General features: G+C 40.4%; 1 protein-coding gene across 1 annotated transcript; it reads left to right on the top strand.

The window, feature by feature from the left end:
* The first annotated feature begins 1,599 nt into the window (after positions 1-1,599).
* On the top strand, positions 1,600-26,322 carry mtnr1aa (melatonin receptor 1A a). Its single transcript, XM_046842496.1, has 2 exons — positions 1,600-2,471; positions 25,095-26,322. The coding sequence occupies exons 1-2, from the start codon at positions 2,294-2,296 to the stop codon at positions 25,955-25,957; spliced, it is 1,041 nt and encodes a 346-aa protein (XP_046698452.1). The 5' UTR covers positions 1,600-2,293; the 3' UTR covers positions 25,958-26,322.
* The last annotated feature ends 672 nt before the right edge of the window (positions 26,323-26,994 follow it).

Here is a 26,994-nt window from a genome sequence, read left to right as displayed (position 1 = left end):
AGCCATGACCCCAAAATCTATTGGAAAGCCACCCGGAAGAGTGAAATTTAATAGCAGTAAAAAGGAAATAAATCTGGGATGAGATGTTCACCAAACACACACGAGTGTAATAGTCAGGGGTGCACATTATTTTGGACATATAATGTTACCCCTATTATTTACAGAGGGAATCATTTGCTAATATTGTGCATGCATTGGCATTACTCTGATTTAAACTCTTTCTGGCTGTATTATTATTATTATTATTATTATTATTATTATTATTATTATTATATGAAATACTGTTAGAATTTGTAGTGTTTATTTAAATAATTTCCTCATATATAATTTGAGTAAATAAATAAAAATGCTGAATCAAATTAAACAGTAAATTTATAGAAATATTAAAAAGGTAGAACTCGCATGGCTCTTTTGATTAGTAGAAGAATTAAAGAAATACTCAATTCATTTTGTAAATATTTTTAATACATTTTCATGCATATAAATAAAACATTTTAACATATTTAAAAAGAGTTTATTTAAAAAAATAGATTAAACAGAAAAATGTTCTATTAATGCAATAGTGACTGAACTTCTTTAAAAGGTAAAAAATAATAATACATTATAATAAACTTATTTTTTATTTTTAGTGAAAACAATTAAACAATAATACAGAATGCGAAAAAACTTTTTTTCAAGCCTTGCATTTCTGATTTAGTTGCTAAAACTCTCCCAAAATATCCATTTTATTTTCAATTTAATTCAATTAAAATATTCCAAAACATTCACTCTTGTTGAAATGCTTGAATGTAGGTGTAGTGTCCCTTCGAGCCCAGCAGATGTCGCCACTTACACATTAAAAGAAAAGCCGAACAGCCTATAAAAGTTGGCCGAAAATGAAACTGACATAAATTATCATTATTAGTGTTATTATTATTAATAATAACACTAACAATAATAATAAAAAGATGGACTGTTTTAACGGTCAGTTAGAAGCCTTTGAGGATGTGGTAGCTTTTACAAAGCCCGTCAGGCTGTCCATTTCACCCCAGGACCTTCAGTGGTGTCCTCCCTGAACCAATCCTCATCTTATTACCATCATTATGATGCCACGGCTTTAGACATCAGTATAATAGATAAGTGCAGTAGATCAGAGCGCTGCATCACACACAGGATCTCATAGTGAGAATGAAGTCATTACTAAAGCAAGAAACCCAATGAACAAAATTCAACGCGTCTCCTTTCACTGGAGCCACAACTGCACCTCCACATACATCATCTCCAGCAGAAGCACTGATATTCACCTCAGAACATCACCCCGGGGTTTTTTTCTTTTACATTTTTTCATAGAAATTCTGTTTTCTTGGGGATTTGAAATGAAGGCAAATTGTGTGTTTTTCTGCAAATTCTATAGGAAAGAAAACACAAAAGTAGAAACAGTTCATGAAAAAGCTTAACGACTGTTTTGAACTGTTTTTGTCGACTTTTTTCCTCATGAACAGCTTTGTCAATCTTGTAAAAGTCCCTGTAAGTGTTTCTGCGACCAGATCATTTTCTTCTCCGGTGTCAGTTGTTGTGAAATGAAAAAAAAAACAGCTAATAATTATTATTCGGATATAGAAATAATAATGAGTATAAATTGTGATAGGGCTTGGGCTAGCAGAGAAGGTCTTACTGGCCGAGAAGGTGTTGCAATGCAGTGAATTTGAGAAAAATCACATATAAAGTACAGTAGAACTGAAAAATAATAAGGTGCACAATTATACCCCACCCCTTCCACATGTCAGAGTGGGTTTCCTCTGGGTCCACTGGTTTTCTCCAACTAATTAAACACATACCAGTGGGTGAATGTGATACTAAATTGTAGGTGTGTGTGTGTGTGTGGGTGTGTCTTTGGACTTCCACAATGCTCTTAGGTCGATACACACTTCCAACGTGATTGGCGCACACAGGCACGCGCGCCGTTTGTAAAACAAAATAAGCCCCGCCCCTCAAAGCGGTGTTCCCACTTTGGGAGTCACAGTTAGATGTTTTTTTTCTCCTGAAGAAGAAGTCAAACAGGGAAGGAAGGAGAAGAGGATCTGGCAACCTCGCGCACTGGCCGGAGTTACTGAAAGTTTTTTGCGCGGGCACGGTGGAGTACATAATATTCACACACTCACACACACACACACGCGCGCGCGCGCGATGGAGAGACGCGCACCGGAGGACACTCACTCCTCACCCCGCGGCTGAGAGCAGGCAGTGAGAGGGGATGGACGCACAGCGGATCCAGATGTTGGAGTGAGGGATTGCAGCTTTCCAGCGGCTCGCGATGCTTCTAAACGCCAGCCGGGTGAACATCTCCACCGCTGGAGAGAGCGCGCTCCAACGCGCGCCCTGGGTCGCCACAACCCTCGGCTGCTTCCTCATCTTCACCGTGGTGGTGGATGTCCTGGGCAACCTGTTGGTGATCTTCTCCGTCTACCGGAACAAAAAACTTCGGAACGCCGGTGAGTGACGCGTGCGCGCGCAATCCAGACATGGCATGCTGACTGTTACCACCATTCATGCCACTGTACTGCATGCACACCAAACATCTGGAGCAGAGGCATCTGAAATAAAAAAAGACATAAGATTTAAGGGGTTCATCTAGTCTTCTAACAGATCTTCATATGAGGAACCCTTCACAACTTTCAGGTTTGTTTCTTCATTAAAAAACAGTGTAGAAGTTAACTCCATCAGTACATCACTCCACCTCTTCATTGGTCCTTCATTCCATCAGTCCATCACTCTTTTCATCACTTCATTTCTCCATCAGTCCATCTCTCCATCGCTCTATCAGCATCACCAAAACACATAATTTCTTCTTCTTCTCCTTCTTGTGAATCTGCTATTATGACATTATGGACTCCATTATGGAATGGTCATGTCCATGTGGATCATGATGCAGGGTTTGCTGGTCAGATACCATCATATCAACATTTTCTTCACTTTTAATATTCACCAGGAAATGAGCTCGGAGTGGACATTAAAGCCTGACCCAATCTAAAACACTGTACACACTCACGCGCTCCCGTGTTCTCTCTCTCTCTCTCTCTCTCTCTCTCTCTCTCTCTGTTCGCGCGCGCGCAATCCTGCATATAATTGATGCGCGCACCTGCGTCAATTAAGACGTTGTCCTGGCAAACGCGTTTCTTTCTTTTCTTTCTTTCTTTTGCTTTTCTTATGCATACTATCTTCATGTTTTACTTCCTGTCTGTTTTTCCTGAGAAACTCATGACCATGTTCAGAATGAAGGGTCACAAGTTGAAGAAACATCAGATGTACATGTATAATGATTATATTTGGCAGATGTACAACTAAGCAATTGTACTGCTCAGATGCTCAAAGGTCCAGGATTTGCTGCTTGGTGGTCCTGGGATTTAAACTCACGACCTTCCAATCAGAAGTCCAAAGTCTTAACCACTGAGCTTCCACTTCCTCTGCATCACATCTCTTTGAGGGACAACCAGTAACATCTGACAAGGATAAAAGTCGAGTCTTGAATCTTTATGGTGCTAAAAACAAACATATTTTCCTTCAAATTATAGTGAGTAATAAATCGAGTGAGTACGTGTGAGCATGAGACACGAACGATGTTTGCAAGAACTTTAGTCTGATTTCATAATGGTGAAACACGAGAAATCGAATAATTTCAACCCACTTTTGCGGCTCGCTCAGATCTCCTGGACCTCAGAAGCCCCAGACGGCTTTCTTTGTTTTGTTTTTCTAATAGAAAACACATCATCCCACTTTTTCCAGCTTGGATCCTTCAGCTGCCATTTATTAACCTCATCACAATCATCCAAACCATGGCTCATGAAGAGATATCTAAAACCTGAGAGGGTTTCAAGTTCCACAAACATCTACTTTTTAGGCTGATTTAGCTGCAAGATCTAGGGTCTCCATGGAGTCCCAAACACCAAAGTTAGTTTTCTGAATGCTCAATGTTGAGATGGATCTTGTGTGACAGATAAACAGATGCTTGAGATCTTTATATACGTCCACTCTTCTGTTTAAGATGTTCCACTAAGTTTTGTGTGGAGCTTTCATCCATCCACAAGGTGTTAGTAAAGTGTGGTACTGATGTAGGTGATGTGAGGTGGCCTGGGGTGATGAACAAATCTATCCGAAACGTCTTTAATAGGGTTGGAGCTCTGTAGCGGGAGATCTTCCACATCTTCCAACTCATGTAAAGCAGATCTTTACGGAGCTGGGTTTGTGCATGGGACGTTGTCATGCGTGAACAGGTTTGGGTCTCCAAGTTTAAGTTGAGGGAAAATGTCGTTCTTCCAAATCCAGAAACGTCCTGTACAAGTGTGTACCTTTAACTTTGAGGGAACATTTTGAAGAAAAAACACACTGGTTGGAAAAGATGGGTGTCCGAATACTTATGGCTGGGTTGTGAAAGCTTACTTTCAGATCAGATAAAATTTCACAAAAACGCTGTTAGTTCCTCGGCCAATAGTGATAATTTGTGTGTGTGTGTGTGTGTGTGTGTGTGTGTGTGTGTGTGTGTGTGTGTGTGTGTGTGCATTAAGCATTAAACAGATTCCATAAAGTTTCATTTATCCTTTCTCTCACTCTCTTTACCATCATGCATTCAGAAATCTCTGCTTTATGATGATGTTGATGATGATGGTGTGTGTGTGTGTGTGTGTGTGTGTGTGTGTGTGTGTGTGTGTGTGTGTGTGTGTGATCTTTTCAATTCTTTAATCTCAGTGCAGTAAAATGATTCTTCATGTAGTTTGTAGATTAGAATTTTTTCAATCACTGTATTTGTCTTTTTTTCCCCAAGAGTCATTCAGTCATTCATTTACATTTTTAATCATTCATTCATAATGTGGCTGCACTTCTTCATTTGTGTTAATACGTTAATTTATTAATATGTTTACTAAATATACTATAAGAGCATGTTTGTTGGTTGGTTGCTCAGTTGGAACTTTCATTTGTTCATTCATTCATTCATTCATTCATTCATTCATTCATTTATTCATTTATTTATTCATTTATTTATTCACTCGTTCATGTATTCACGTTGTTGAGATTGTATTGTATTTAGTGAAATTTGTTGGTTTATTTGCTATATTTTTCCACACACTGTGAACAATGTTGTAGCCTTTAAAGAAAATTAGTTCAGTATTTAAAAAAAAAATTTTTTTCTTAATTTCATATTAATTTTAATGAATGAGTTTTGGCCTATAAACTACTCTTTTTGAAGATTTTTGACTGCTTTATTTAATGTTATTTTGTTCAGAAAACTTTCATCAGAGTGAATTTTTTAATTTATCCAAGAACGTCAAGTTCACTTTTAAAGCACATTCATCGTTCCGAGTGGAAAAATAACACTCATGATATATTTCATTTATTCGTTCCACGTAATATTTCTTTATTTATTTGACATTTTTCTCGTTCCTTCACTCAATAATTCACTCCCTGACGGGATATAATACCAGCATTGAAATTATTGGTTGATAATCTGGTAATTTTCTCATTCATTCCTTTAATCACTCACTCCTTTTTTTCTTCTATTTCTTTATCCATCAATTCAGCTTTTATTTTTCTTATCGATTTTATTAATAAACTATATGCTACAATGATGCTTTATTATTAGAATTACTGTGTGTGTGTGTGTTTGTGTGTGTGTGTATGCTTGTGTGCAGATTATGAGTGTGCCTGTGTATGTGTTTTGTGTTTGTACATGTGTGTGTGTGTGTGTGTGTGTGTGTGTGTGTGTGTGAGAGAGAGAGAGAGAGAGAGAGAGTGTGTGTGTGTGTGTGTGAGAGAGAGAGGAGTGTGTGTGTGTGTGTGTGTGTGTGTGTGTGTGTGTGTGTGTGCACATTATGTGTGTGTGTGTGTGTGTGTGTGTGTGAGAGAGAGAGAGAGAGAGAGAAAGTGTGTGTGAGTGAGAGTGTGTGTGTGTGTGTGTGTGTATACAATATGTGAGTAAGAGTGTATATGTTCATGTACATATTGTGAATGCATTAGTGTGTGTACAGTATGTAAGTTTGTGTGCATAATCTGTGAGCATGTGTTTATCTGGCTGTGGCTGTGTGTGTGTGTGTGTGTGTGTGTGTGTGTGTGTGTGTGTGTGTAAGTGTGTGTAAGTGTGTGTAAAAACTCTTTCTTCAATTTCTTCCATTCAGTTTCTGTGCATTCTGATAATAATAAGTCTGTGTTGTGTGTGTGTGTGTGTGTGTGTGTGTGTGTGTGTGGTGTTTTTTTGGGTGTTGGACTGTCGGGCTCCGTGTGTGCTGGAGGAGAACAGGCTTGAGGGCACTGTTATGAGCAATGTGATCACAGGACCAGGCGTGTGACTGAAGAAGTGTTGGGAATGAGAACATCAGTGTTTGGAAGTTCCTGCTGTAGTTCTACCAGAAATCCATAACTGTCTAGAATATATAGAATGTCTGCACATGCGACTCAGGAACTCTTCACTCCTCATATTCCTTTTAGATTTTATTTTTGGAGACGGGAAGAAAAATCTCGTGCCGAAATTCATGCTAACGGCAGATATTAGCTCTTAATTTGCAATCACATAGATTACTTTCAGTCAGAAATCCCAAGACAATATGACTATATGAATATAATTTATACGTTCCACTCTTTATTCCATTTTTTCTCTTCTACCAGTCGCTAAAAGTAACAACTACACGCTTCCTCAAGAAAAAGAAACAGTGATAATGATGTGGTGTGCTCAGAATAGGCTACGTAAGATAATTGCTAATGCAGTTTTTCATGCTAACTGCTTGTTTAATCAGTGTCACTCTGGATTAGCGCTTTATGGACACACGCACTCTGACCATCTGTGAAGGAAAAAACTTTTCATTTCTACACAGCAGCCTGTGTGAGTCATAGCGAACAGGTGTGTGTTTACGGAGCGAAAAGCAGGAACTCTGAACAGTGCTCCTAATTTAAGTATGGGCCATGGGCATGTTTCACAAAAATCAGATCATCTCTTAGCGTCAGTTTCAATGCTAATAACTATTATGTAATACAGTATTTTTAAGAGTGCATCCTGTATATGTATATGTGAGAATCCATATGTTTTCACACAGGAAATCTTGTCAGTATGGCTTAGCCAGCTAGCTCGCATTAGCCGTGGATATTGTAAACATTTGAAACAAAAATCCTGTCAGAAAATACAAATTAGTCTAGAAAAACATCGGTATAAATGCAGAATTTTTATTCTTTCCACCCGCTCGGCATCTTGTGAGGTATTTTTCCATGCATACAAGATCAAACTCCTATTTAATTAACTTTAATTGTTTTGCGCTGCTTTTAACATTTTCCTAAAGCAATTTTACAGAGATAAATCAACAATGACTATACATTTTTAATTTATAAATCAGTCTCTAGAATTGTATCCCTTATGAGTGACATTGGCAAGAAGGTTTATGGATGTGGTGAGAGAAGACATGCAGGTGGTAGGGATAAAGGGAGAGATGTACAGGACAGGGGGGTATGGTGAAGGATGATCTGTGGCAACCCCTAATAGGAGAAACCGAAAGAAGAAGAAGTGACTTCAGCAAGGAAAAGCTCCCTAAAACTTCAAGAGGAAGAAACATTGAGAAAAACCAGAATCAAAAAGGCAAACCATCCTCATGAGTGGCAATGAATGTCCATACATTACAGTTCCATCATTGTTGAGATTATTAACTGTTCACTGATGGAGACTTGAATGCAAATCTGTTCATAGCAACAGCAGCCCAAAGCCATTTGTACAAACTGATATGAATTAAAGTCCAAATTCATCCTTATGGTTCTTGAGTTAAACCCTCCACAGGAACCTCATGGATCTTTAGGCTGTTTGGCAGCAAGTGGTTTCAGATTGAAAAGAGCTCCATCCAGAAGTGAATCATATAGGCAGTTTGTAGGCAGACAATTGTGTTGTCTTTGGATGTGGTAGCATGGAATTTTCCCTTACCTTGATAAGAACCTTGATATACCTTAGGAAACCCAAACCTGTTCCAGCATTACAATATCCCAGTGCACAAACCCAGCTCCATGAAGATATGCTCTACATGGGCTGGAGTGTAAGATCTCCTGCTATAGAACTCTGACCCTATTAAACACATTTGGAATAAATGTTTTCCTCTGACTGCACCTCAGAAGCCTCCTCACCTCACCTACATCAGCACCTGACTTTACTAACAAATTCCCTAAATGAGCACAAATCTACACAAAATCTAGTGGAACATCTTTCCAGACGAGTGGAGCTTATTATAAGAGAAAATTAGGACTGAATGTGGAATGGAATGTTCAAAAAGAAGCACATACCAATCTTATGCTCAGGTGTCTACAAACTTTTGTCCATGTAGTGTGTGGAAGAAGTGGATCAACAAGAGGACATTTTTGAGATTTTCTGTTCTCTTTGATACAGAAAAACATGCTTGTACCTTCTAGTTTTTGTGCCTTGACTTATTAGCAATGCTGCTAACAAGAGAGCTTGAGCAGCGAGTTGTTAGCAATGCTGGTGTTGTGTACCATTACCCCGGCTAGACAGTCTGACAGGAACATGACACGTTTTTTAAATCCCTCACCACAACAGCACTGTGGATGTCACAGTCTAACAGCACATGACAATTGTACACTAGGTTCAACTAGGCGGTGGACCACATCGTGCTGAGCCATAGCGCTAGCTGCTTGACCTTTTCCACACATGAATGTTAGAGTGCTGTAGGTGATGTCTGCTCTTTGGGACAGATCAGGCGTCAGCGTTCCTCCTCTAAATGCACTTTTAAACACAGAAATTATCCATGGTGATAATCCAGGGCTCGGTGTGAGGTGTTACAGGATGTTAGTGGACTATGTGGAGGTGAAGAACAGCCTGAGGTGAAGCAGTGAGCATTATAATGGTGTAAGGCCTCACACTTAGCCGTGGATTATCACCTTATTCCATGGTCACTTTCCAGCATTAAAGGGTTAAAGCTGTCACTGATGTTTGCAGAGCAAAACTGACCGAATGGATCAAAATAGAGCTTAATCTTCCACACCAATTTAGAGCTAGAATTCTGCTGCTCCAAATCACACACAGAGATAAAGTAGTACCATCAGATTATACATCATTACATGAGTGTTAATAAATAAGTATTAGAGAGAAAATGTGTGTATGTGTCACGTCTCTACTAATAAAAGAGCTGTTGAGTCCTGATGATGTTTTTCGTTCCATTTCTCATTCGATCATCTCCAGTTCGTCAAATTCATCTTGTGATTCGAGCCGTTAATCAAAATCATCGTATTCACCATATAAGTTCCACCACATGCTAAACTCCTCATTAATTTAGAAACACATTTAGAACGCTGATTCAGCTTTTGTGCTCGACACACTGAACTCACACCTGAACTCCTTCCAGCCAATCACAATCCACTATTCAGACTGACTGACCAGGGGATAATGTATTATATAATGTATTATATAATATTAACATGTTTTATATTAGGATGTGCATCTAAACAACTAAAGCCGATGCAATTCACATCTTGATGCATTGTCAAGGATACGATACATTAAAGACACATGTGAAGCATCTAACGTATAATTCACCTTTATTTACCGATCAGATTCTATTCAACACAATGAAATTCAATGCAATACGATGTGATGAAAAAATATATTGCTCTGCAATTCAATATGGTTCAGATAGTTCACTTTTATTTCTTTGGTTTAGACAGACAGAAAATCATCAGTTAATGTAGTACAACAGGAAAAAAAGATTTAATAAAACCAGAGTTTTTTTTCCTGTTCTGTCTTCAGGAAGATGCAGCTCTACCTCTGCCATGTTAATCTATATTCTGTGGGACACTCAGGACACGCCTCGGCCTCTGTAATGAGAGAACGTGTCTGTGGGACAATCTATGTCTAAAATACTGGTCACAAATTATTAGTCACTTTCGAAATAATAAAAGTATAGCGCATCTACTAATAATAACATATAAATAAATAGTTTTTTACCAATGCAAATATGGTAAAAACGATGCATCGCGAAACAAATGTCAACGTGAATGAATGAATTGAATCAGTGAATTTTGCTATTCTTAATATGGTTAGATGGTTTTTCACAAATTCCTAATGGTTTCGTCATATAATTGTAATAAAGTAACAAAAATAATGTTAACGACATATTGGAAAAAATTAGAAAAATACGACTACCTTTCATTTTGCATTTAGTTCTAGTATGGATTCATTTTTAAATATCCAACACACAGCCTTGATATTTGTAAGTGTGCATTTAATGAGGTAGAATCCATGAGATAAAACAAGGTGATCTAACATGTCAATCAAGCTGCAAATTTCACTGTTAAATTAAGGTGCATTTGACATTAATTCCAGCACACAAATCCTATTAAACATGCAGGACTGAACATGTACAGCTTAATACATCAGAATACTCTTTTATTATATAATACTCCGTAAAAGAGAGTAAAGAGTTATTCTTTGGAATTCTTTTATTCTTATGATTGTTTTTATTATAGAAACCTCGGCTCCTGAAATGTTCAGTGAATTCATTTCCTGTGTTTTTTTTGGCGTTCGTATTACAATCTACTGTGTCCTAATGATTTATCTGCTGACCTGTGACTAATTCCAGACATCTTTGATGCACTCCCAGTGGGATTCACATGTATTGAGCTTTAACTCCTAGGTGTATTTAAAAGGCTTTCCGGCAGAATACGAAAGTGGGACAACGAGGTCATCAAACGTCTTCGATTCACAATGTAGTTCACATCATGACACTGGGACGGAACATGTTTCTATAAGTTCATATAAGCTTTTAAATTATTAATAATGTTGTTTCTTATCGAATAAAATGTGTAAAATATCCTCCAGTTTTGCTGACCTGAAGTTTTTGAAGGGATTTCCCAGTGGGATTTACAGCCTTCGGCTTCAGACGTGTTTGATGGTTTTCTGGCAGGATTCGAAATATTTCGCGTTTTTATCCTTGATTTATTATTGATATCTGATGTTTCTTGTAAAACAGGACACAGGCTTGTCCAATGGGATCAATCAAATATGGCTTTATTTACAGGGTGTAAAACTGTAAATAAAGCCATGTGTATCTAGAACCAGTCACACCTTAGATCTTAAATCACTGGGACGAATTGTGTTTGGAATTTGATATAAAAATGTTTCTGTGGATTCCTGGTGGCGTTCTGAGATGGTTCAGTTTCATTTCAGTTTCAGAGTTTAACACATGGCAGATTTTTCAATGATTCTCCAAAGGCATTCAAGATATTCATCATGACTAGTTCTACATGCTTCTAATGGTTTTCCAGTAGAATTAAAAATTCAGTGACATCAAACTTATTGGAAGGAATACATGAAACATCTGAATAGAAAAAATAGAAAAATCATGACTAACCAAAACAACAGAACCACCAGGAACCATCAAAATCCTGTAATGGAGCAGGATGGTGGACTGTATCTTTTTTAAATAGGTGTTAATATGGCAGCCCAATGGGTCTTAATGGCATTTCAGTGGGATTGTCTGATGGGTTTCCAGAAAATACCTCCTTTCAAACCTTTCAACCTTGATTATTATCTGGAATTCTCAAACTCCATCCAGGCACTTCCTAAACCATTAGATCAGATCAGTCTTCTGTGTTTGGCCTGTATCTGATTCAACCAGGCTGCTTAATGACTCATGACAGTTTGTGAATCAGGTCAGTAATTAAATGAAGTTTATCACTTTTTCGCGTCTTTCTGTTTTTGCGTCCCAGAATGTGCGCCAGAACGAAGAGCTCCTGCCTCCCGCATCGCTACTCAATCGCATTTGCATGCTTTTTGTCCTGATTTCCCTTATGCATTCAGTTCCTTTTTTGTAAACCTGAAAGAACATTCCTAATGCACTCCACAAGTGAATTGTGTAATAACCCACTCTACACGCCACATTTTCCTCTGACATGTTTAGATTTTAGGCCGTGTATTTGCGCTCCCCTGCTGCGGTCAGGTACATGTTCTCTCTGAACGCATTGTTTGCTTTCGCTCACGTGCTGGCAGGCAGTTTAGGCAGCGTCAACACGCTATTTACATGTCCGATTACATACCAAAAGCAGCTCAAGTGCAGAAGTATGTAGTTCAATTTCTGGCTATGTTCAGCCTACAGAGACTTCAGATTTTTCTGGCCACAAGCTTCAGAATCTTTCTTGATTTCCATGTTATCCATGTTTATCCAAGTAGCAGTGATCAATTCCATAGATGTTTAGGAGAATATATTAGCTGTTTTTGTGGTATAAAGGATTAGCGTCTATGTAGTATAACTAGCTAATTGAAGTTAAATGAAATTAACACAAATGTACCTCAAATAGCAGCACATTCAATACAAATTTGAAGTAATTATTGTAAGTATATTTACATATTTAATACTTTATTTTTTTATTTTTATGCACCATAATGACTGAAACCTTCATTGTATGCTATGCAATGACAATAAAGAATCTATCTATCTATTTATGTTTGTCAAATTATGAGATATTAAAAAAGGATTTCATTGGATCTGGCAACCGATAGTCGACATGTTTCTGGTTTGTTTCGTCTTTCTAATGTACACTGTCATACCGTTTACATACAGTACCTATTCACTCTGAGACATCAGAGCATAGCTAGTTTGTTTGTTGTTAGCATGGTTTTTTTCTTTGTTGTAATTTTCTAGTTTACAAAAAAGGACGTGACATGGATCGTGACAACCAATAATTACAGAGAAAAGTAGATCAATTACTCACCATTACACTTCCAGATTGATTTGGTAACATACCTGCTCTTCTCTTTGGTGCTGTATTTGGATGTTCATTAACTGATACTGGACTATTGCACTTGTCAATCAAACATATTGCAGTCTTATAATCGTCCCCAATTTGCCCTGGAAGGTAAGGGTCCATTTGACACCATTGTACCTGTCAATAAATGTAATCAATAACTCATAAAATTTTACCAATTTGTCCTTTGATGTTTACTATTACAAGTAAAAGGGGAATTTTTACACGGCAATCAAATATATGGCTCTCATATAAAACTCTCCAATCTGTGATTTATTAAGTCAGGCAGAAAGAATAATAGTGTGGGTTACTGTACCATAAAGGAGTTTAGACACTGAAGGTCAAAAGAAGGACTTTCTTTTAACTGCTTACTCCTAAGTGTTTTATCCCGTACATAAAAGCTTTCCTCTACATTTCAGTCTTCCATCATAGGCTCTAAAGGGGGCTGATTGATCCAAGATGGCTGCTTCTATAGAGGTTTGACGATGAGTTTATGTTTATACATGGCAGAAAGTCCCATACTGGTAGTAAGCCACATCAACACATCTGTGTGACATCAATGGAGAATTAGATGTGGTCCAAAGTAGATATTTACACAAAATATACGTTCACTATATTACTTTTGTAGGTAAAGAAGTAAACATTGCACACTGTGGATTGTATTGGTTTATTGTCCCCTTTTTCTGAAAATGTTAATTTTTTTTGTTTTGTTTGATGATGGAAATATAGATGTTTTTGCTATAATTATTGAAACTGATAACTGTAACTACAGATGTTAACGGTGTAACAATGTAATTACTATAGATGTTGTTGCTTTAGGTCTAGAAGTTGTAATTACTATAGAAGCTGATTGTGCTAATATTGAAATTATTGCTATAACTGTTTGATATAAGATGTTACTATAGAAGTTAATGGTGTAACTATAGAACTTGTTTTACTGTAGAAGTTAATGGTGTAACTGTAGTAGGTTGTTGCTGTAACTAAAGATGTTGATGTTGTTTCTGGAACTATAGAAGTTGATTTTGTAACTACATATAGATGCCTCCAGCGTAATTCAGTGTAAACCAAAAACATGCAAAAACCCATGTGTCAGCCATTCAGAAGGCTTAAAAATCTATGACCGGACATCTCGCCTCTGATCTGTTTCAATGTGGAACACTAATTTTTGTCTCTTTATTTTTGTCTTCTGCCATAAAGCAGATGGGCTCAGCTGTAATCTGCTTAAATGCTGGGGGTACGATGCTGCAAAAGAGAATAATATCATTTTCACTCCTTTTCGCTCTCCCACAATGAAACAGCTGAATGTTTAATGCTGACCTGCTTTATATCATTTAGAGGCATTCATATAATATAATATAATATAATATAATATAATATAATATAATATAATATAATATAATATATAACATTTTGACAGAGTACTGAATTCCTCACACAGCCTTCAAATACTGCATCCATGCTCAAATGTTTATTAGAATTTTAATAGTAAAGATGCTGCATATTTCTCTTTGTGTTTCCTCTAAAAGAGAACAACATCCTGTAAAGAATTTATTGCCTGGATTGCACTACACAGGACATGTTCTCTGCTGTCAAGTCAAATCATGTATTTATCCCCTGTAGGATGCTCTGTAGGATTCACACAAACACACACACAAACGCACACATCAATCAGACATAATCCGTGTTTTTGGTGTCTTTTCTGTTGTTGCAACCGCTACTATGTTCGCTTGTATTGTTTATAAATATAGTGTTAATAACAGGTGGGAACATCTCTAGGTTACATATGTAACCCTAGTTCCCTGGGAACGCCCAGCGTTGTCCATGCTCTGAATCATGTGTTAAATCCGGCCAATAGGCAAGTCATGACATCATTGGCGGGCGAACTCTCGTAAACCAGGAAACTACAAAATGGTAGCGACATTAGCTTTTGAAGAAAAAAAATGGTAAGCGCTGCAGGGATGCACATAACCTAGAGACGTTCCCTTTCAGGAACTCGAGCTGCATCGAAATGTTTTGAGAATGAGTGTCCAATCACGCCATACTGACCACCTAGTGTGTCTGACCACGGACTCGTCCTGTGGAGATACTTATCCAGTCGATTTTGCTTTTCCTGGTCTGGAGCTAAGAAAGAAGGAGGGCAGAATGCCTGCAAAATGACAGGTCATGAGGGAGCCGTAGGCACCTTAGGTACATACCCAGTTTTAGGGTAGAGAAAGGCACTGGCCATGCCAGGGGTAAACTCCAGGAGAGACGGGGCCCCAGACAGAGCCTGTAGGTCCCCAATCCTCTTAAGGGAAAATTTTGCCGAGGGAAAGGCGGTCTTTACCGACAGGTACCTAAGGGCCACCTCGGCCAAAGGCTTGAAGGGGGGCTCAGATAGAGCCGCCAACAAGATTGCCAAATCCCACACAGGCACTCTGGGTCATATGCCAGGCCTCAGCCTCCTTCCTTCAAGCACTCCAGAACTGAACCAACCGGGCAGTTGACTGGGTCTAACTGGTGGTGCTTACACCACCTGGAAAACACCTGCCATCTAGAGGCATACGACCTCCTCGTGGAGAGGGCTCTGGTATGGAGGATGGTCTCAAGCCGAGCAGCCCCAAGAGAGTGGCGAGAGAAGTATTGCTTAAATGCCACTGACTGCTTTGCTGACTCCCGAAACCTATCTACGACCGCGTCAACTGCGTCGCCGAAAAGGCCAGAAGTAGCTATCGGGGGATTCAGCAGAAACGCCCTTCCCTGTCAGGAATCTCCGACAGGGTGAGCCAAAAATGCCTTTCTGTGAGTACTAAGGCTGACATTGACCGACCTACGGCCCGCGACTTGTCCTTGGTGGCCCTAAGGGTTGAGGCAGCAGCGCAACATAACCCCCCAAATATCATCAGCCCCAGAGCTGAAACCCTCGTCCAACTCCCGCAGCAGGTCAGCTTGGTATGCCTGCAACACACTCATAGTGTGGAGGCAATCCGCAGCCTGGCCTACTGCCATGTAAGCCTTACCTACTATTGTCAAAGTGGCTTTCAATGGCCTAGTAGGCAATACCGGAGCCTTTAGCAATGCAACACCTGTGGAGATATAGCCAGCTAGCGTCTCTTCGACCATGGGCATCTCCCCATAGCTGCAGTCCTTAGCCATGGTTGTACAGATTCACACACAAATCTCTTACCTGAACAAACAGAAGCTAATGTTGCTTTTGTAGCTTCCTGATTTGCGCGACGTCGCCCCCCCATAATGTCACGACTTGCCAATTGGTCGGATTTCACACATGATTCTGAGCATGGATAACGCAAGGCATGCATGCATATCTATCTATCTATCTATCTATCTATCTATCTATCTATCTATCTATCTATCTATCTATCTATCTATCTATCTATCTATCTATCTATCTATCTATCTATCTATCTCTCTGTTGAAAAGCAACAAAGCCCATCTCTGTTCCTTCCACAAGCAACGTTTTTAAAAGAAATAAAGAGTCTTTTATAAATGTTATAAATGTTCCTTTCTATCTATTCGCCCATCTCTCGCTCATCCGGCTCTGTCTCATGTCTATGAGAAAAAAAAACAAAACACAGAAGACAGGAGTCTTAAGAATGATATAAATGCCGCCTCTCTTTCTCTTTTACAAGCTGTTGCTTATTTTGTTTTTTTTAATGACTGACTTTCTCCTCCTGCCTCTATTTTTCTTTTCTCATTTTACTCACTTCACTATTCACTCTGGTTTCCTGAAACATTACCATGATTTCAAATTCCAGCCAAACCAAGCTGCCACTCATGGGCCCCTGAGCAAGGCCCCTAACTCCATACTTGCTCAGTTGTGTAAAGGAGATAAAAAATTAAGTCGTACTGAATAAAGACATCTACCAAATGATGTAATTGTAAAACATTTACATTTGCGGCATTTAGCCCTTATCCAGAGCGACGTACAAAAGTTAAAAAAAATTCCCTGAAGGACGAGCTAGCTAAAGCTGACAAGTGACTTAGCAAACTGTAAATCAACTGTACAAAAATAAACAAACAAACAAAAAAAAACATATTGGAACAGAGCAGTGACGATGGAAATGAGATCAACATGTCAGGAATATCAACATTTACCTCAGAACTGTGAACAAAAGGCTTTGGTTTGGTTAAACAATACTTTGTAGGTTACACTTATCATGGGCTGCTAGCCTACACTTTTTGAGGTAAAAATGTCATCGTTTGTCAATATCTGTCCACCATTCCCTTTTATTCTATCTCTCTCATCATTTATCTCACCATCCTTCAATCATTTCCTCTGGTGTGGGTTATTTTTCTCAGTTTCTGTATCTCACCCATTATTTCTTTATCCTTAACTTCTTTATCCTGTTGTTTCTCTCTCTCTATCCTCTCTTTATCTCTTCATCATTCCCTCTCTTGTTCATTTCCGTTCCTCGTTCTCTTCACTAACTCTCAATCTTTCCTTTTTCTTACTCTTCACTCTATTTATCTCTTCATCCCTCCATTAAACTTTCTCTCTTTCATTTCTTCATACACTCCCCAATATTTATCTGTCCATCTTCTCATCTTCCATTTACTTTTTCTCTCCTAATACTATCTATCTGTCTATCATTCCTCTCTTATTCCCTTTACTACTCCTCTCTTTCAGGCCCCACACTTTATATCTACATCCTTCCATCATTGCCTCTCACATTCTCTTACTTTCCTCTTTCCCTCCTTCATCTTTCCATCCCTCCATCATTCGTTCTCTTCCTTTCCCTTTTCCCCTCTCTCCATCTCTCTATCATCCTGTCTCCTCTATCTTTAATACCTTTATCTCATTCTGTTTGTTACATGGAAATCTTCAATAAATAAACACTTGCAGGAACACACTGTTTCTATCCTCTTTCTCTCCATGCATCTTTCTCTCTCGTCGTTCTGAGCTCTAAATCTCGCTTGATAAAGCAGTAAATGTTCCCATGCAACAAAGAAACCATTCATCTGCAAAGTAATAAAAGAGTGAAGTGTAAAACTTTATGGCTTTTTTTTTTACTTTTCCTGTTCCAGTGTAAGGTGAAATCACTACCGTCAAAAAACATCCTCAATATCGCTCAGAAAAGCGGAAAAGAGAAGCGGAAATGGTTTTCTTTATGGAATCATCACACGTTGTCACGAATTTACTGGTTGCACATCCACTATGAGGTCCCTTAAAGCCACGGACTGGCACGTGGTGTAGCTGGCGTTTAGTTAAGGCAGAGGAGGACACTTGATCTTTGAGAAGGTGGAGATCTTCTTACACCTACAGCTTCACAGAGTTTAGATGACGTTCCTCCAATGGAACAATTTGCTGTCATGAGAATATCTTTCAGTAGAACCTTCTGCTCTCAGGAGGATCTTTTCCACTGGAATGTTCTGCTCTGATAAGTATCTCCTCCAATGGAATGTTCTGCTGACAGTAGAATCTCCTTCAGTGGAATGTTCTGCTTTTAGGAGGATCTCCTCTAATGGAATGTTCTGCTTTCAGGAAAATCACCTTTCAATAGAACGATCTGCTGACAGGATAATCTCCTCCAATGGAACGTTCTGCTTCCAGAAAAATCTCCTTTAATAGAACGTTCTGCTGTCAGGAGAACCTGCTCCCACTGGAATGTTCTGCTACCAGGAGAATCACCTCCAATGGAAAATTCTGCTTTCAGAAGTGTCTCCTCCAATGGAATGTAGAGATTCAGGATATTGTCCTGATTGCAGAATCTCCTCCAATGGAAGGTTCTGCTGACAGGAGAATCTTCTACAATGAAACATGTTGCACAATATCCTGTAGATGTCTATGAAAGTCAACAACCTAAAAGTGTGTGTGTGTGTGTGTGTGTGTGTGTGTGTGTGTGTGTGTGTGTCTTTTTTTTTTATTAGGTCAGAGCTGCGTGATAACCAACAAACAGCAAACCACTATTGGCAGACTTTTTTTTACAGGTGTGTGTGTGTGTGTGTGTGTGTGTGTGTGTGTGTGTAAGTGTATTAGCTAGCAGCAGGAGGCACAGGCTGAATGATGCACACAGACAGACATGTCACATGGAATGAGACCACCTGAAGAGAAACATATTTTTCTTTAAAAAAAAGAGAGAGAGAGAGAGAGAGAGAGAGAGAGAGAGAAAGAAAGATACAGACAGAGAGATAGACAGAGACCACAGTAAAGAATCAGAGAGAAAAAGAGAGACAGATAGAGGGGGGATAGAGGATGACAAGAAGTGATAGCATGAGTGATAGAAAGAGAGGTAAATAAGCAGAGGGAAGAAAAACACAGATAAACAGATGATGAAAAGAGATGGTAAGAAAAAAGACAGGAAGATAGGGAACTCTGAGGACAGGAGTATGACTTCTCTCATTTGTTATTTCTTTTACTCAGTGAGCGATGTGTGTGTGTGTTTTAAAAGATATGATGTGTATTTCTTCAGTAAATAATGTAAAATCCACACCAACTGTAGTATCTTAAAGATCCAGACCAGACGATCCTGGCGATTGTGAGATCAGACATGACAAGTCTCAGACACACAGCATGACCAGTCTACAGCATGTTCATTCCCACACTCCCCCGGGGTCCAAGCGGTTCATGCACACACACAGGAAAGCAGATACACTGTAATTACATCCACTGGACTTACAACAGTAACTCTGCTCTGTCCCTCTTGTATAACAGAGAAAACTCCCACCACTGAGGGGCAATGACAAAAACTGGAGGAAGAATGCTGAACTGAACACTTACACAGTCCTCACACACTCTGTACACAGTCCTCACACACTCTGTACACACTCTGTACACAGTCTTCACACACTCTGTACACAGTTCTCGCACACTCTGTACACAGTCCTCGCACACTCTGTACACACTCTGTACACAGTCCTCACACACTCTGTACACACTCTGTACAGTCCTCACACACTCTGTACACTCTGTACACAGTCCTCACACACTCTGTACACAGTCCTCGCACACTCTGCACACACTCTGTACACAGTCCTCACACACTCTGTACACAGTCCTCGCACACTCTGCACACACTCTGTACACAGTCCTCACACACTCTGTACACACTCTGTACACAGTCCTCACACACTCTGTACTCACTCTACAGTCCTCACACACTCTGTACACTCTGTACACAGTCCTCGCACACTCTGCACACACTCTGTACACAGTCCTTGCACACTCTGCACACACTCTGTACACAGTCCTCGCACACTCTGTACACACTCTGTACACAGTCCTCACACACTCTGTACTCACTCTACACAGTCCTCGCACACTCTGTACACACTCTGTACACAGTCCTCACACACTCTGTACACACTCTGTACACAGTCCTCACACACTCTGTACACACTCTGTACACAGTCCTCACACACTCTGTACACACTCTACACAGTCCTCACACTCTGTACACACTCTGTACACAGTCCTCACACACTCTGTACACACTCTACACAGTCCTCACACACTCTGTACACACTCTGTACACAGTCCTCACACACTCTGTACACACTCTACACAGTCCTCACACACTCTGTACACACTCTGTACACAGTCCTCATACACTCTGTACACACTCTGTACCCAGTCCTCACACACACTCTACACAGTCCTCACACACTTTGTACACACTCTGTATCAAAGTCTGCACACACACTCTGTACACAGTCCTCACACACACTCTACACAGTCCTCACACACTCTGTACACAGTCCTCACACACTCTGTACACAGTCCTCACACAGTCTGTACACAGTCCTCACACACTCTGTACACAGTCCTCACACACTTTGTACACACTCTGTACACAGTCCTCACACACTCTGTACACACTCTGTACACAGTCCTCACACACTCTGTATACACTTTGTACACAGTCCTCACACACTCTGTACACACTCTGTACACAGTCCTCACACACTCTGTATACACTTTGTACACAGTCCTCACACACTCTGTACACACTCTGTACACAGTCGTTACACACACTCTACACAGTCCTCACACACTCGGTACACACTCTGTACACAGTCCTCACACACTTTGTACACACTCTGTATCAAAGTCCTCACACACACTCTGTACACAGTCCTCACACACACTCTGTACACAGTCCTCACACACACTCTGTACACAGTCCTCACACACTTTGTACACACTTTGTACCAAAGTCCTCAGACACACTCTGTACACAGTCCTCACACACTCTGCTCTGTACACACTCTGTGCCCAGTCCTCACACACACTCTGTACATAGTCCTTACACACATTCTACAACCCCCTCACACAGATTGTACAAAGTAATCACACAGTCATCTCACACTCTGTACACAATCATCACACACTGTCCAAACTCTGTATACATACCTTACACACACTGTACACACTTTGTACATACTACTCACACACTCTGTATACATTCTTCACATACTCTGCACATACTCTATCCACAGTCCTTACACACTGCTTACATATTCTGTACACATGGAAATGCTTCTCTACGTCATAAAAACTGTGTGTGTACTATTTGCTATAAAACTAAATCTAGCATCACTCCTATTTGTTGCAGTTCCTATAACTAAATTGTGCTAAATGTACAGTCTTTAGAACAAAGCAGCAAATCGATCGAACATTGGCTACACAAAACAGCCATTTTAATCACATCTGCCATTCATTGGTAGAACTGTAGAGTGGGATGATCCTCTGAAGGCAGTGCGAGGATGTGAGGCGTATATCTGTAGGCTTTTGTCAGGAGCAGCAGAAAGTGCAGAGCTCAGAGCAGAAACAGATCATCAAAATGAATCAGGTAGACAAGTGTTAGTGTGAGGAGGAGTCTCGGAGGCATCATCTTGGTTCAACTCATCCACACCATCATCTTGCACCACTTGGGGAAGTTCTTGCTGTGGTCTGCCAGACCTCGCTCTGTGAGCCAGAATCTCCAGGAGGTCATTTCTGTCTTGCTGAGAACCAAGAGGAGAGGAGTTTCTACTGGCACAGGGTGAGCAGTGTGGTGGCCAGTGGGTGCTGCTCTATCAGAGAACACAGACACACACACACATGAAGATTAGTCACTTTGAAGCCCCTCTGGAACCACCTTCAAAGATCCAATTTTGTGACAGAAATGCCATTTTCTGTCTTTTATTTTAATCCCGTCCATATCTGTGTGGGCTTTGGGAAAGGATTGACTTTTTCTTAAGATCTTGACATTTCCATGGCAACTTGAACCCCCTCCCCTCCCCCGAATTTCTGGCTACAATGGGAATGTATTCTAGATATATTGCTTCAGCTCACACACCCACCACAAATTTTTAGTCTGGAATTGTTCCACTGTTGTTTTGGAAAAATCGTATATGATTGAAGATAATCTTCCACTCCAACACCAGTGTCCGATTATACTTAATCTAATTTTTGGATCACATCAAACTGGAAATATGTTGGAGCTGATGAGGTCATCACACAATGTTAGTAATAAAGATCGATAATTAGATTTAACTAATTTTTCCACACGCAAGTCCGCAACAAGGTCAAACTGATTACTTTCCTGTGGCGAAGGATGTACCAGGTACAAAACTTTCCCCTGAGTCCACCCATCCAGGATATGGATTCAAGGCCCATAAAAATCCATGAGGAACTCCTGAGAGTTTCAGTTTTAATTGAAAAGATCCTAGTATCTGAAACATTAGTAAAGTCAGGAGACTAAAATCATCAGAGGAACATTGTAAATGAAATATTGGAAGTGTCAGGGGTGGCAGATTGGACCCAATTGCAGCACATAGACAGAAGATCAAGTTTATAATCTTTAGCAGGAGGAAACAACCAAGGCAGAAAAGCAAAATCAGAGGCATATGTAAAGAACAGAGATGAATCAAGTCAGAAACTATCCACTAATAGTATTCCACAGGCAAAATACAGGGCAGACAGAAATCGGACTCAGAACAAAACAGAGCAATATAGGGAAGGAAGAAGAAAGAGCGAAACAGGCAGGGTTGGCAACAGGGTAGCAGGTAAAAGGAGCTGGCAAGAATAGACAATGCAAGAAGAAGGCTGCAATGGTGTGAGGACAGTGTCCTTAAATATCAAAACAAGATGGCCACTGACCCAGAAGATTGCAGCGTGATCCGGAAGAGCGTACTGCGCCTATTGACAAAAGGCTCCAGAAATGGATTTTAAGAACATTTACCAGAGCATTGATTCCAGAACCAGAACCTTTTCCAAAAAAATAAAAAGGTTTTACCTTTAAAGGTTTGAGGAGAAAAATCTATTTGGGGAGTTGTAAAGCAGCAACATTTTAGTAGCAAAATATTCTTGAATATTCTAATTCTTAAATTAAAGGTCCATAATGCTTTCTAGAACTTCCTGTTCTGGAGTCATTTGCCCTTCAGAAATTGTTCTTAGAAAGTTCTGGACCTCTCTGCAAGTGAAATATTTTGAATTTTAAATATTTTGAATTGTCAAATGTTCTTTTTGGGAATGCTTCCTACGTTTTGTGATTCTGGAATGTTCCAACTCTAAAATCAGCCAGTTTCTAAAGTTTTCTTATTCTGAATGTAGTCTGGTGTCACACAGTTGCAGAACGTTTCACAATGTACTACACAGGACTAGGAAGTTCCATGGAGTGCACTGTGTATTTCCATGTCCAGGACTGTAACTAAAATAAATGGACTATCTGGATTCCAATTCAGTAATGTTGTGGATAAAGTTCTAGAACCAATCTACTTTGTGTTTACTTCCTTTGTTTTGATGCAGTGAGACGGACATTAAATTCTCTTCATCTCAGTCTCAGACACGTGGCGAGGAAGCTCGTGAGATCACAGGCGAGACAGTGAAGTGTAATGAGGGCTGTTTGTATGTCACATCTCATACAGTGAATGTCTGCGACATGCAGCTGTCACGTCTAATCCCAGCTCAATTCCCAGCATGCAAGCTGGCAATGTGCGTGACAGCGCTTGAGTAATTTGTCCCTCCTTTTGTACAAGATTCAGTGTTTGTCATTTCCGGGATGGAGAAACATGAAACCAGCCATTTTTTGTTTCTTATATGTTACAGATCGCAACTTTTGAATAAAAGATTTATATTTTAAATTGATTTTTTTTACCAGGCTATAAATAAATAAATACATTATTTTGCAACTGGCACCTTTAAAAAAAACAACAGTATTTTGTGCACTCTTAACACCGGTCCCAAGCCCAGATAAATGGGGAGAGTTGCGTTATGAAGGGCATCCAGCGTAAAAAAAAGGCGCCAAATCGAATATGCAGATCACAAAAATTTCTAAAACCTCAAAACCTTATAAACCTAAAAGGTATCGTTAGCCAACAGGGTAACAGTTGAAATTAGACTACTGTTGGCTGAAGGAGGAGAAAGAGAGGAGGAAGACGTCTACAGAGACGGCAGGAAAAGGAGAAGTGGAGGAGATTGGAGCTTTAGGTTGGTACTTTAAATGTTGGTACTATGACTGGTAAAGGGAGAGAAGAAGCTGATATGATGGAAAGGAGAAAGGTAGATATCTTGTGTGTTCAGGAGACCAAGTGGAAAGAGAGTAAGGCCAGGATCATTGGAGGTGTTTAAACTGTTCTATCATGGTGTGGATGGAAAGAGAAATGGTGTAGGGGTGATTCTGAAGGAAGAGTACAGTAAGAGTGTAGTGGAGGTGAAGAGAGTTTCTGATGAATGTGAAGCTGAAAGTTGAAGAGGTGATGATAAATGTCAGTGCCACCTGCAGACGCTAAGTGAAAGCCATGTTTGGCTTCGCAATCCTCATCAGGCTCTTTTTATCTTATTTTTCTTCATGTCTAGTATATGATAGCTTTATTAAAAGCACAAAGATTTCACAATGCTGAAAGATTCCAAAACTTGTTTCTTTCCTGTGACGGTCCCTGAGGAAATGAAGAGTTGCTGAAAAAAGCCAGCAAAAGTTTAACTTAAAATGGAAAAAAAAAAGGAACCCAAAAAAAAAAACCTTGTGTGAAGTTTGATTGACAGCCTACACATCAGCAAAAGCTCATCTCTGCTCGGGCCAGGGGAGATTTCCTTCCTCTTCCTCTTTATTCCCTTTGTGTTGTTTGAAGGTAGGCAGTTTTAGGAACTGGTAGGTGTGAGGAGCCATCATGGAGACCCTGGAGACCTCGGCTGTCAGGAGTGATCAGATCCATGAGCTGTGAAGGAAGTCCAGCAGAGAACCTCAGCACATTCTGACCCAAACTTCCTGATTAAAGCTCTGGTACTTTTGAAATCGCATTGGTGTCAAAGGAAACGAGCCAAACAGGAAGCTGAATCAAGATTTCTCTCGGTGAGTGGAATCATTAACTAATTCTCTCTCTCTCTCTCTCTCTCTCTCTCTCTCTCTTTTTTCTCTCAGGTAACATCTTTGTGGTGAGTCTGGCTGTTGCCGACCTGGTGGTAGCTCTGTACCCGTACCCCTTGGTGCTGGTGGCCATCTTTGGCCAGGGTTGGCGTGTGGGCGATGCGCAGTGCCAGATCAGCGGTTTCCTGATGGGTGTGAGCGTAGTGGGCTCCATCTTCAACATCGCCGGCATCGCCGTAAACCGGTACTGCTACATCTGCCACAGCCTGCGCTACGAGCGTCTGTTCAGCGAGCGCAACTCAGCGTGCTACGTGGGTCTCATCTGGGCGCTGAGCGTTCTGGCCGTGGTGCCCAACGTGTTTGTGGGATCTCTTCGCTACGACGAGCGAGTCTACTCATGCACCTTCGCGCAGTCGGCCAGTGCCGCGTACACGCTCGCCGTCGTCTCCTTTCACTTCCTGCTGCCCATCCTGGTGGTGGCGTACTGCTACCTTCGCATATGGGTGCTGGTGATCCGGGCACGGAGACGTGCAAGGCCCGAGACCCGGCCGGCCGGTGTGACGCCGCAGGACGTGCACAATTTCGTGACTATGTTCGCCGTCTTCGTGCTTTTCGCGGTGTGCTGGGCGCCACTCAACGCCATTGGCCTGGCTGTAGCCATAGCGCCCGAGCGCGCCGTTCCCGAGTGGCTCTTCGTAGCCAGCTACTTCCTGGCATACTTCAACAGCTGCCTCAACGCCATCGTCTATGGCGCGCTCAACCAGAACTTCCGGCGAGAATACAAGCGCATCGTCTGGTCGCTCTGCACGCCCACTGCACTCTTCCCAGAAAACTCGAACGATGCTCAGGAGAGACTGCGGAGCAAACCGTCGCCGCCCATCACCAACAACAACCAGGTCAAAGTGGACTCTGTCTGACCACTGAACCCGTGTATGTGTGTGTGTGTGTTTGTGTGTGTGAGAAAACTTACTATGTGTTCTTACTATAAACCAAGGACAAAAATCAAAACCATTCAGGGGAAAACGTGACGTGTTTTTCTCAACACGTGTTTTTTCTCGTTTTTTGTGAAAAGAGTACATTTTTAATGTAAATCATTTGTTGGGTCTGTTTTCTATAGAACAAAAGGAAATTTGTTAAAAAAGAATAGAATAGTCTCTTAGCACCTCCCTATCCTTTTCATTTTCTTCACGTGAAGAATTTTCTGTCTGTCTCTCTCTCAGCATCTTTCTTTCTTTATTTGTCTCTCTGAATATCTTACTATGTCTCAGTCTTTCTGTGTATCTTTCTATGTCTCTATCTGTCTCGCTCTATCTGTCTCGCTCTCTCTGCACGTCTCTCTCTGTCTCTCAGGATATCTCTCTATCTGTATGTCTCTCTAGATCTCTCTCAGCCTCTCTCTTTCTCTAAATATCTCATTTTGTCTATGTCTCTTTCTCTCTTTGTCTTTCTTTCTCTCTCTCTAGATATCTCTCTTTGGCCATGTCCACACTATGTTTTCCGTTTGAAAATTTTTCTTTTTCTTTGTCCACAGCGTTTTTCAACTGTCAATGGAAACATAGCTTTTTAAAAACGCTGCCCCAAGTGGATACATTTGAAAACGCAGTTTTTGCGTCGCTGTGTGACAACGGAGGCTTTCGAAAACGTTAAAAAAATATTTTTGTCGTTGCCGCAATGGTTCAAAGTGACACGGGTCTGAGGATCTTGCGTTTTGCTCGTGAGGATTACAGGAATGGAAGTGTCTTCAGTGTGGATGAGCGACTTTTGGGAAATTTCGGGGCGTTTTTTTAGACGAAAACTATTTTTCGAATGTATCCAGATTCGCGTTTCTCTTTCAGCCTCTCTCTCTCTCTCTCTCTCTCTCTCTCTCTCTCTCTGGATATCTTAGTTTAGTTAGTAAAGTATAATAAATGTTGATGTTAATGGATTCAAGGTCGGACGTGGTTGTTGACGGAAC

Source organism: Silurus meridionalis, chromosome 28, assembly GCF_014805685.1.
Source record: "Silurus meridionalis isolate SWU-2019-XX chromosome 28, ASM1480568v1, whole genome shotgun sequence".
Classification (NCBI taxonomy): domain Eukaryota; kingdom Metazoa; phylum Chordata; class Actinopteri; order Siluriformes; family Siluridae; genus Silurus; species Silurus meridionalis.
Note: the sequence above shows the minus strand (reverse complement) of the source record. Positions and strands in the feature narration are given on the sequence as shown.